The sequence below is a fragment of the Cynocephalus volans genome, chromosome 10 (assembly GCF_027409185.1).
Source record: "Cynocephalus volans isolate mCynVol1 chromosome 10, mCynVol1.pri, whole genome shotgun sequence".
NCBI classification, from domain to species: Eukaryota; Metazoa; Chordata; class Mammalia; order Dermoptera; family Cynocephalidae; genus Cynocephalus; species Cynocephalus volans.
Window position 1 is genome coordinate 23,257,043 of NC_084469.1, and position 11,582 is coordinate 23,268,624.

The 11,582-nt window shown below is 48.7% G+C and overlaps 1 protein-coding gene across 2 annotated transcripts; it reads right to left on the minus strand.

Annotated features, from left to right (window-relative positions):
• Window positions 1–275: 275 nt before the first annotated feature.
• On the minus strand, window positions 276–11,212 carry TMEM98 (transmembrane protein 98). 2 transcript variants are annotated; one of them, XM_063112438.1, is made up of 7 exons: window positions 11,122–11,212; window positions 8,866–9,050; window positions 7,500–7,631; window positions 6,587–6,620; window positions 4,486–4,601; window positions 1,908–1,967; window positions 276–1,138 (listed from the first exon to the last, which is right to left on the minus strand). In XM_063112438.1, the coding sequence occupies exons 2-7, from the start codon at window positions 8,994–8,996 to the stop codon at window positions 931–933; spliced, it is 681 nt and encodes a 226-aa protein (XP_062968508.1). In that variant the 5' UTR covers window positions 8,997–9,050; window positions 11,122–11,212; the 3' UTR covers window positions 276–930. The 2 variants fall into 2 exon arrangements, with proteins under 2 accessions (XP_062968508.1, XP_062968507.1); XM_063112437.1 differs by lacking the exon at window positions 11,122–11,212 and adding an exon at window positions 10,812–10,898.
• Window positions 11,213–11,582: the final 370 nt, after the last annotated feature.

Genomic DNA, 11,582 nt, shown 5'->3' on the forward strand with positions numbered 1-11,582 from the left:
CGAGTCATAAAAGTGCCCATCTTCCAATATTTGCAAAAGTATTATCAAAAGAAGGGGGAACAGTCCTTCGTGATATCCTTGCTGATGTGGAAACTACTTTACGGTGGTATCTTCCCTTCTGCCTGGACTCTGAGGGGTCTTTAAATAATCTCATTTTGAGACATACGCACAAGGCATCCTCAGGATTCTTAAGCTCTCTCCTTCTATCCTCAATTCTCATACAAATATGTCCCACCATACACCATGTATATGAATGTGACTCAATAACCACACACTTGAGGGAAACATAAGTATAAATTTACTATCCACCTAGTGGTAGCTAGGAAAAATTGCAGGCATAATAATAAAAAGGAAATAATCAACTTTGTAGAGCTCAGCTTCAAAACCAAACCTATAAAGGGCAGGGGAGATTCAGATGCCTCAGGGACTGGACAGATAATACAAATAAATGAAATAGGCCAGGTGAGAGAGTACCAGTCTTGCCAAAAGAGGCAGCCCCTACTTAGTTCCAATTGATTGTCCTCTTCTGAAAATGCAGACTGGATCTGCCACACCTTCTGATTGTTCAAGAGAAGCCAGAAATTCTGATTTTAATGTGATACCTCTTGATTCTTAGATAGTGGCTTGATTTTCTTGAAAACACTAGGTGAGCTAAATAAAGCTGAGTTCCACCAGTTTTCAACACTCTGCTGTACAGATGGTGAATGGCCTCTCCCCTAACTGTGGTATTAGACTGCCACTCACCAGCCACCATTTGCAATTACAACAGAGGCAACAACTGACAGGGCTCCCCTGCTTTCCTGTGCACATACACCTGGACTCCTGAGCTGTGGAGAACAACTAACTCTACAAGAGAAAGTGGAAGGCTCAGCTGAGACACCCAGGGATGGCTGCAGGCTGGCCTCATGGCTAGCTGCTGGCCTGCAGGCACTAAATGGCTGATTGCTCCTGCAGGAAGCCTTCAGGGCCTGGGAGGCCTTTATCTGGCTCAGAAGCAAGGGCTGCTTCTCGAAGGACTTCCAAGTGCTCCTCAGCAGCCGACAGTGACTGGTCAACCCAATCCAGGCCCCCAGTCAGGTGGCAGGCATTCCTGGTCACCAGCACCAGATGACTGACAGACAGGAGCAGAGCAGTTGTCCTAGGAAAAAACAACAGGATCAGGTTCTCTAGGAAATGAGGGACTTTGCACAAAAGCCCAAATGGATAGACTGTAGACTAGTGTTCCCCTAACTGGAGACCCTTCCCTAGAAGGTTGGTAGGTATGTAATTTAAAGATGGCTCCATGCTCAAATAAAATTTGGGGATGGCTGAGTTAAACAAGGTTAACTGAAGCCTGTCTCAGAGCCTTTGATGTACCTGATAAAGCTCCAAGGGGAAGATATGATAGTGTATCTCACAAACTTATTTAAGACTGTGGAACCCATTTTCTGCAGCATACCTGTTAACATCTCCCAGAAGAGTGTTTGTGGAACAGTTCAGATCTGATCAATTGCATGAGCACGTTCCCCAACTGCTGCCCACTTAAAGACAGGATATACATACCCCCACCCTGAGCATCCCTCACTGACTACAAATCAATAAGCCCTAGGACTGTTTAACCCAACTCTAAAAAAATTTAATTAAAAACCAAATTGAGGAGGAGTTTTTTTCAGTACTGAAAGATTCACTATAGAAAACCTTTTACATAATGAGTGTGCATGAAGTGTTTGGGACTATATTACAGATTAGCGACCCTGGACAAAGCCGCGCAGCAGTGGGAGTAAGGCAGAGAAACCAAAGCTGAAGTACCATGACCCACTGCCAGCAAAACAGCCTTCTCTAAAAAAAGCCATCAGCCAGCCTCACAAATATGACAAAATGGTGAACCTCCAGCTTGCAAAGATGAGTGAGCAGCCCACCCCTCTCACCGTGCATCCAGGAGTTTTGGGTCCAATGGAGGGTACATTGACTTCACAACATCGTCCACTCTGAGAGGAGGCAAAAGGTTTTCAGTGTTTCACTTTCCTTATCTCCTTTTTTCCCTTCCTTCCTTTCTATCTTTCTTTATTCCAGTTCTTCTCTTTTGATATTCCAGCCCCAATCTTTAGTGGTGAACTGCTTCTGCATTCTTGGACAGAGACTTAAACAGAAAGACTTCAGGTTCGGTTTAGAAAATATTTTGTTTTCTGATTTTCTTTCAGTTCCAATGGCTTAAAAAAGAATGAGGTCACACACACAGAATGGTGTTCAAGATTACTACTAATTTAAAAAGGCAAATTGCCAAACAATAAATAAAGCTTGATCGATCCTGTTTGCTTAAAAATAAATAAACAAAAGCTGTGAGATGCAGGGGGAAAAATATCTGGAGTAACACTCACCATTTAATGGCGGTTACCTCCTGAAATAGGGAGGGGGTGCAATTAGTGGGCATTTCACTTTCCAGATAATCTATTTCTGCACTGTTTTAACTTTTACAAGCATTTACTACCTTTGTATTCAGAAAAAAATAAAGACATGGCTAAAGGCAGTTACATAGAACACTAAAAGAAAAAAGCCACAAGTTTAATTTGTGTTCAAACTGTTCCACTGGATTTCTTTAACTACACGGTACAGTTCATGGTTAATTTTTTTTTAATCAAGTTCAGAAAGGAACTACAATTCATTCTGATTTGTGTGGTACAAGATTTTGCTCCAAATCTTTGCTCATGAACCACTCAATAGTCAGGAAGGAAAGACAAAAATGTGCTGTTTGATTTCTAAAAGCACTTGGAAAAAAAGATGCTTCAAACATTCTTAGTCAGGGCTGAGGAGCTGGTGAGGAATGTGGAGGCACGGTCACCCCCAGCGCCTATCTTAGACAGCACCTTCTCGAGAGTGCCTGGAGCTGAGGCCACTCTCCCTAAAACTAACATGCCATCAATGCATTATGTGGAATAAATGGAGCAGGAAGAAAAATGGGGACAAAAAATGACGAGATGGAGAAAGAAGTGTGAGGACAAAATACAAAACAAAGACCCTGATGGAATTATGGCAGGAACATTCTAGAAGCAATCCAAAGTGCTCTGTAGGATGGACCAGTAAGCGCCAAGGCAGGTCCACCCTCACACCAGCACCACTGCTAATCCTGCTCACCCAGGCCTCACTCACCCTCAGAAATCTCAATGTCATTCTTCTACCTGACCCCTCCTGAAAATGCTGGCTTATAACCCATATCACAGAAATCTGTCTGGCGCCCTGGGGTGGCTCTTACAAGTGACAAAAAGCATGATGAAGGGTCCGGCAGATATGAGCGATACACAGAATCTAAAAATCATGGGTGACCAGAAGGAGTGTCCGGAGCTTGCCCAGAGCCTGGGCTTGGGGGTCTTAAGGACAGAGGCTGACCTTCTGACACAAACCATGTAGCTACACCCACCCCTGGCAACTCCAGAGAAAGCCAAGAGCTGTTCTGGGCTGAGTCCCTCCCCTGGATTATCTCTCTCCCACTTCTTGACTCACTGGGCTCCCTGGACAGAGTTCAAGTTTTTGCTTGGAGAACTTCACATGTGTTGGCTCACCCGAAACTGGTCTTTTTATTTGGTTAACTCTGAGTCAGGGAAAGGACTGGATCCTCGTGATTACCTGATGCCACAGCAACAAGGAAAGCAAGAGCCCCTGGAACTCACAGGGGGTGCGACGGTTCCACAGGAATAGGAGGCACCCTCCCAGCAGAGGGGCCAGGTTGCTGATAAAGAAAACATCCTGGAACTGGCAACTCCAGGCTCAAGCACATTTGCATACCGGCCACCAGATGGCAGCACAAACTTAGCAGGGCCCTTTGCTCTAAGAAAAGGGCTTTATTTTTCTCCACAAAATTGAGCCCACATGAGGGGGTGTAGCTGTTGACTTGCAATCCTGCTGGTTGCCTCCCACATGGGATTCTGTAGCCAGCTTGGAATTTGGGAGGTCTGTATGCTGTATGGCTTCACCTCCCACCCCATCCTGAGGCTGCTGTACGGAGCGTGGATGAGGCAGTGGGTGACAGAAGGAGCAGGTGCCCCAAATAGCCCCCAATACTGATATGGAACAAGGGCACGGCCAGGGGGCCACTGGGGACTGGGGTGTGGGCAACAGCAGGAAAAGCGCTCACTGGCTCCAGCAGAGCCCAGAAGGAGGGAGTGACAAGGGAAGGAAAGCAGCCCCCGCTGGCATGTGGCTGAGAATGAGGAGCAGCCACTGTGGGAACTGCAGAACTGACTGGTCAGGACTAGTCATATGCTGGAGCTTCCTAAAAAGCCTATCAGACGGGCACATGCTGGAGGTGGGGATCATGGAGACCACTGAGTTGGAAGTCTCAGTATCAAAACCCTCCTGGTGGCTCTGTAAATGTTTGGGACACAAATAACCGACATTGCCCATGTACTGTTTCTTAGGGAGAGCCTGGCCCTGCCTGTCTGCCGGCCACCTCACCTTCAGCCCTCTCTCCCCCTGTGAAGTGTAGGGACCTCAAGGCCCCTGACGGCTCACCTGGGGCTGATCCGCTTGGCCACCACAATGATATCACTGACACTGGCTGAAGTCTTCATCTTGGCCCCTGAGCCCATTGTCATGGCAACGAGTTTTTCTGTCAGAGTGTGACAAATCTAATGCAGCAGAGAGGAGAGAGGTGACGAGGGTTGACCTGGCTCCCCTAAGGCTTCTGCTGCCCCCACAAAGACAAACACGGCCCCACTTGGGTGCAACATGGGCTGCCCCCTAACCTAGTGGCCAAATTAAAGTGGAAAGTACTCAGAGATGAGAGGAAATGGGGTGGGAAGAGGCAAAAGCCAAGAACATGGCTGGGAGAGCAGGGAGGGGAGGAACCTCAGGTCAAGGGCAGGGTTTGGGCTCAGAGGAGTCTAAGCTGAAATAATCTGTCTAAGAAAAATCATGTGCTCTAATTTCACCTTCTTGCTTAGGGGAAAAACCTACTTTCTCTTTCTATTCCTTCACTTCATGGTTTAGACTTCTAAAAGGATAAATGTCTCCAGTAGATCACCTCAGAAACAGGGCTGGACAGAGGGCAACTGTTCCCTTAAGCCCATTCTCTATTCATGGCACTATTTCAGGGTACTGTAGTAGAGTGTAATATATTAGCGTGTTTGTCAAGATGATGATGAAAGGAACTTAGAAAGAGCAGGGAAAAGGCAAGACTGGACACATGGCCTTTTCCATCATCCACCAACAGTGTGGCCACCCCCACAGTTCTTTCCACACCACCCATGGCAGCACCTGCATATGCCCTATGCTGGCAAAGGAGCTCCGTTGCCTGCCTTGTACTTGGGGCTGGAAAATAGCAGAAAGAAGCCCAAGAGCCCACCCAGGAATGAGCCCAGTCCCCTCCCCCCAGCTCCCACCACAGGAACTCAAGGTCTGGTGACCAGGCAAAGGGGTACTGACATCCCAAGTAGAGGGTCAGAAGCCCTCTCCTTTGACTTGAAGTCCCCAAAATGGACCACTGATTCCAATCCAATAAGAGCCCTGCTGGGTGATTCACCTCCCACTACAGGTGCCATCTACCTCCCTCTCTAATAGGAGAGGGCAGGGGACGAAATTCAGTCCCCAAACACATCCTGGTTGGGAGAAGAAAAATGTAAAATAGCATTATTGCTCTAGTCATTATACCTGCTTATGCCTATAACCGTATCTATGTCTATAGCCATATTTATGTAGCCAAAGACCTTCTTGGAATTAAATAATAAGCCTGGACTCTGAGAAAACAATTTCCTACTAGCAATTTGTTTGTCCCCCAAGAGAGACAGCCAAAGAAAAGGTGGGATAAAGGACTTTTTAATATCTTATACTGAATAACACTCAAGAAAAGACAGCTCTCTCTTTTGAAATCTTGAATAACTACTAGGCAAAAAGATAAATGTGTATTTTCCGAGGATACTGAAATAAACTGATGATATTTGTAATTGGCCAAATATTTCAGTATTATTATTATTATTATCCTATTAGGTAGGATGTTATCAGGCAAGAATTGAAAAACAAATGCTGAAACCATAGAAATTACCCAATATGCAATTAGATACAATTTTCCAAAGATTTCAGGCATTTGAAGAAAAAAATCTGCCATGGTTTGGATTTTTTAACACTGATTGTTCCATGTGGTTGACACATGTCACAGCCAAAGAGGAACCAGTGAAGACTGTCTAGTAATGGGAGAAGTTCAAATACAGAACTCAACTTGCTGTCCAGGCCTGAGCTCTCTGTTAATGACAGAAAGTGTTCCGGGGGAAGCTGGCAAGCCCCGTGTCCCCTTGGCAGCTACACGGTCTCAGACACATGCAGCTGTCTCCACAGTCAGTGAAGAAAGTGGGGCTACTGACTACCTAGGCTGTCTTTCCCAGGTCATTGTATTAAGAAGACCAGATGAAATAAAGCCTTTGCAACAGCCTTGAGAGCCCCAAGTAAAACAGACCATTAGACAGGAATGGAAGTAAACAGTAGAAATTTCAAGTGTCAGGTTAAAGAAAGGCTTCCTAGGAGGGTTTGGTGCACTTCCTAAGGCTCCTTTGAACTCTGTCTATGCACAGGGTACTTTGGTGACTCCACTTTACCTCACAGGGAAATCAGAGAGTATTACCTTCAAGATGGCAATGCAGTGGGACATGAGGCCCCTGGGGAGACAAGAAGAAGTTGTCAGTGCTTGCCTAGGGAGACCCCCCTCCCTCCAGCTACCACCTCTCTCCTCATCTACTGTGAAGCAGTGGGCACAGCTGGACACCACCTGAGAGCAATCACACCTGGTGTTAAAATGAACAAGACTGTGAGCTCCATGAGGAAGCAACTCCCTTCCCTTCCCTTCTCCACACCCACCTGCTCTTCCAGCTAGCTTACTCTCCGCCTGTCAAGCCATGCTTTCTTATAACTCTGTCCTTCTGACAGGCTGTCCCCCTGCTCAGTGCATCCTTCTCCTGAAACTCAGCCTGAGTTCCTTCTCATCTTTTAAAACTTAAATCCAAAGGCACCTACTTTCTGAGTTTCTATGATACTGTCTTTAGTAATATAGTGGGGGAGACAGAATTTTACTGTCTGTAGTGCCTGGCCCAGTGCCCTGCTCATAACACCCCAGGAACATGTGCCCAGTGAGTGGACAGCTAAATGAATAAGGGAATGAAGTGGCACGCACTTCCCTAAATGTAGAGGGACACTGAAGACAAAGGCTTCATGCCTGGAGTCTGAGTGTCAAATTCATGGCACCCCAAGGATAATCCAAGCACACCAGGGTGACTTTATAACAATCCTTGCTACACATCTCTAGGGCCTCAGTGTTCAGGTCTACAAAACGGGGGAGCAAGAGGACAAACACAAACACTATCACATGTCACATTCTGATTTCCTCCACACTGATCGCAGGGGAAGAGCAGCAAGTGACAGGGTGCTCCTGGGATACCCCACGGAGGGCTGTGGCAAAGGAAGCCAGGAAAAGTCACCCAGAAGCCCTGTGTGCCATCCCCAGGGTGCTGTAGGAAAGTAAACAGTCCCCTAGGCCTTACGAGGCATCTTCAATCCAGTCTTCGTTCTCCAGAATGGCCTCGATGTGAGGGTTGGTGATGACAACATCGTCCAGTTCTAACTCAGAGGGCTCAGACTGGGTCTCCATGGCACCAATGAGGTCCACGATGGGCCTGGAAGGAAAGCCCCTGTTAAGCGGTTTCCCGATGGGGGACTGCTGCTGATCCCTCCTCACTGAGGCCCATGTAACCCCAAAAGATGAAGAGAGTTGATAAGTTGCAGCAGAGATCACTTGTCCTGGATCCAAACCTAACCCTAGTGGGACCGCAGCTGAGGACAGGGCACATGGCTAGACAGTGAGTCAAGGAGGCAGGCCAGGGCACTACACAAAGGAGAAGTTAAAGAGAACAAGACAGGCCACCAAGAGAAAGAGCAGGGCTATAACTATATGATTACAAAGACACAGTAGGCAGAGCTGCTCCTTCAGGACAAAATAATATCCTTTTGTAACTTACTTTCCCTTCAAGTCTACCTTTTACGAAGAGGTTTTAGTTCCTACAACCTGAACCTACCTGTACCCTCTACCTTGATCTACAGAATCACTCTTAGGAACTGCCCTGGTCCACCCCCATAACCCCGTCTTCTCCTAGTCATGCTGGAGAAGTGGGAGAAGTAAAAACACCTCCTACTTTACAATAGGGTTCTTTTAAAAAAATGAGACATCATTGCATTCTTTTCAATAGCAGAGCTATTGAATAAATATTCTGAGTCATATAAATATATCCTGAGTCATATAAAAGGGCATTTTACAAGTTACTAACCACTTGACAGAGACACTGATAGGAGTAAGATAGAGAGGTAAGAGAAACTGAGGGTTAGTTGCCACAGTCCCTTAGGGATCTATCAATTAATATCCCTAAACTGAAAATAGGATCTTGCTTACAAAATATATTTCACATAAAATGTATCATGAAGAAATCTGCTGTGCAAAGACAGAGAGAGTCCTATGCTGAGATTTCACAAAACCAAATGTTTGGTGCTTAGATATGTGGCTGGAGTGTGGGCTTTTGATTTGTTTCCATTGGTTTGGTTGAAAAGAGATTTGGCTTGTCCGACTGCCAAGTGAGCTGGCCAGTTTTAGATAGATGGCTGTGCCTTTGAGCTAGGTAAATAAGTTTAGTGACTTTCTTATTGGCTGAGTAAACAGAGAAAGAGGTGGCTCAGGATGTTTGGGGGCTTAAGGAATATTCTTAAGCTCTGAGGTCTTTATTGGAATGGACAGCCTGCAGGTACCATTTTAGGGACAAAAAGCTGAGCTAGAATCGCCCACCACCACACTACTTCTGTTCCTCTCATTTCTTTTGTTAGATCCCATCTCTCCTCCTTCCCTTCAATGGGCCCACTCACTTGGAATCATAGCGCTGCAGCAGGTCTCGGGGCCGGCAGTAGCGCTGTCTGCAAACCACCACCAAGGCTGCAAACGAAGCCAGAAAGATGGTGGCCAGCACGCCAATGGCAACAATCACCACGGTCTCCATGCTTCCAGGTGGCTCCTAACTCAGTCCCGCTCACATCCTCCACGTGGGCTAAAGCTTAAGAGAACACAAGGTCAGAGCAGACCTGGTAAAGAATAAGAACCAGAGAGTGGGGCAGCTGAGTCTTACCTGCCGGAAGTGGCAAATGGGGGGGCACGGCTGCAGGAGTTAGGTTCCCAACAGACCCGAGGACCTGAAGAGAGGTCCATTTTATGCCATGCCCCAAATCTGCCTTTTCCTTTATTAAAAGAGTTTGCACCTCACTTGGACCAGGATGGCCTTTTAAACCTTGGACAAATGGAAACACTTTAACTAGCATAGTTTCCACATCTACAAAAAACGTGCATGAAAAATCGCCCACTAAAGAAGGGGAAGGGTGTGAGTGTATTTACTGAGGATCTACTCTCTCTACCAGGCACTTGTATGTGTTAACTCTACCAACAAGCCTAGGAGGTAGGCATTAGTATCCCCATTTTACAGTTGAGAAAACTGAAGTTCAGGGAGGTTAAGGAGTTTTTCCAAGTTTATGTAGTCAGGAAGCAGGAACTGATATGGCCATTCACCCTCCTTTTCCTGAGGAAAGATTGTAAAAACTCTGAAAAGGGTTTCTATTGTTAGTCTCAGTGTTGGAAACTTACAAATGGCCTTAAAGTGTTCATTGCCTACTGCCTGTTTTCCCTCAGGAGCCTCTTTCACACCTATCTTAAACTTATAGGCCACAGAAACAATGGCATCTCAGAGAAAATACCTATCCAGTGTTATTTCATTGCAGCCTCATATTTTGAGCAAGTCTCCTCCCCTTTCTGGCCTTTAATTTCTCCATCTGCAAAAAGGGTGCTCTTACTTAGGAGTCCCTCTGACCCCAAGTGGTGCATCTCCTCTATCTGCACTTAATTCTCTGCTCTGTGTCTTAGAAGGGCCAAATGCTCTTGGTCATCATTCAATAAGTGTTTATTGATCATCTACTATGCACTAAACACTGGGATGGATTCTTGAGACTGAAGATAAATAAGACACAGATCCCAATCTTAAGGAGTGGTGGGAGAGGTAGACAGGTAGACAAACCATCTCAACTCCACGTGCCTTTGTATGTGCAGAAGTCCATAAAAAAGAGAATAACTGTTTACATGACACTTTCTGAAAAGCCGTCTTCACAAGCCTGGTGATGCTTCAGCTGGGTTTTCAAGGATGAGTAAGCGTCTGCCAGGTAGACAAGGTGAGGACTGGGCTAGCTTAAAGTGCCAAGGAGGCCTTTCTCAGAGGTCTCACAGAACCGCTCTCCCAGCTGGAGCTCACTTGGCCACACGGGACAGAAGGCTGGAGTCTGTCTCTTTCATCTCTGTATCTCTGATTGTGTGTGGAGGCTATTCTGAGTCTGCCTCAGTTTCTCTAGATGTGCGTTTCTCTCTACTATCCCTCCTTTCGCCCCTTTTCTTTCCTCCTTCTCTCATTTCTGTCTGTTTTCCTCTTCACACATCCCCTCCTCCCCTGTTCTCTCCCATTCTCAGCGTTTCCCTCCTTCCCCCACCTCCCGCCGCCAGCCTGCAAGGCACCCACTTGGTTTCCTCTCCTGTGCATTCTCAGCGTGTTTCTCTGAGTGTGTGTGGGCTTTCTCCAAGTGTTCGCAGTCTTTCTCTGCGATTCGTCCGTGTGAGTGTTTCTTTGCGTGTTTTTCTCTCTGTGTGTTCTTCTCTGTGCATTTCAGAGGGAGCTTTCCTGTCTCCGTCTAACTCGTGCAGGTCTCGCTCCCCCTTACTTTCTCCCTTTCCCTCTATTTGGTTCTAAACTCAGTAAGGATAAAACAGACCCAAGACCTACCTGCTTCCCCGTGCCCGACTGTGCAGAGCACTCACCAGCACCCCGGAGGCAGGGACCCCGCCCGGCGGCGCGCGGCGCCAACTTTCCTTCCCCACTCGCGGGCGCGCGCCGGGCCCCGCGGCAGGAACAAAGAGGCGGCGGCGGCGGCGGCGGCCTCCCCTCCCCTCCCCGCCCCGCCCCCGAGGCGGCGGCCGGCGCCTGCCTCTCCTCCTCGCCGCCGCCCCCGGGCGCCCCGCTCCACCCGGGCTGAGCTCGCAGCGGCCCGCCCGGAGCCCCCCGTGCGGCCGCCCGGCCCGGCGAGGCCACCCACCTCCGGCTGCGGCTCCGGGCGCATCCCGCGGCGGCCACGCCGATGGCAAAGTCCGGCGCCGGCCGCGGGCGCCCCTGCGAGCGGGGCATGCCGGGAAGCGGCTGCGCGGCCCCGAGGGATCCTGGCGCGCTCCCCGTGCGGCCGCGGCCCCGAGGGGGCGCGGGAGGGGCGGCTGCGGGGCCGGCGCGGCCAAATCCCCCGCTGCCAGGCGCCGCCGTCACCGCCAGGCCCCCCCCCCCCCCCCCCCCCCCCCCCCCCCCGGCGGCCGGCTCCGGGCAGGCGAAGGAGGGAGGCGCCGAGGGTCCCTGCCTCCACCCCCACCCCTGCTGGGGCCGGCCATCCAGTGGGGGTGGGGAGCACCGACAGTTTCCACGGGGTGACTGGTCATGGAGAGTGTCTGGTTGAAATCCGGCTCGAGGGGGCCGGTGCTTGCAAGCAGCCTCGGAGTTGGTAGAAGGGCC

Coding starts and splice junctions, on each gene's coding strand:
- TMEM98 (XM_063112438.1), bottom strand. CDS start 8,996: ATGGAGACCGTGGTGATTGTTGCCATTGGCGTGCTGGCCACCATCTTT. Junction 6,621..7,499: donor GACTGGATTGAAGATGCCTC/GTAAGGCCTAGG, acceptor TTGTCTCCCCAG/GGGCCTCATGTCCCACTGCA. Junction 1,139..1,907: donor CCAAAACTCCTGGATGCACG/GTGAGAGGGGTG, acceptor GTTTTTTCCTAG/GACAACTGCTCTGCTCCTGT.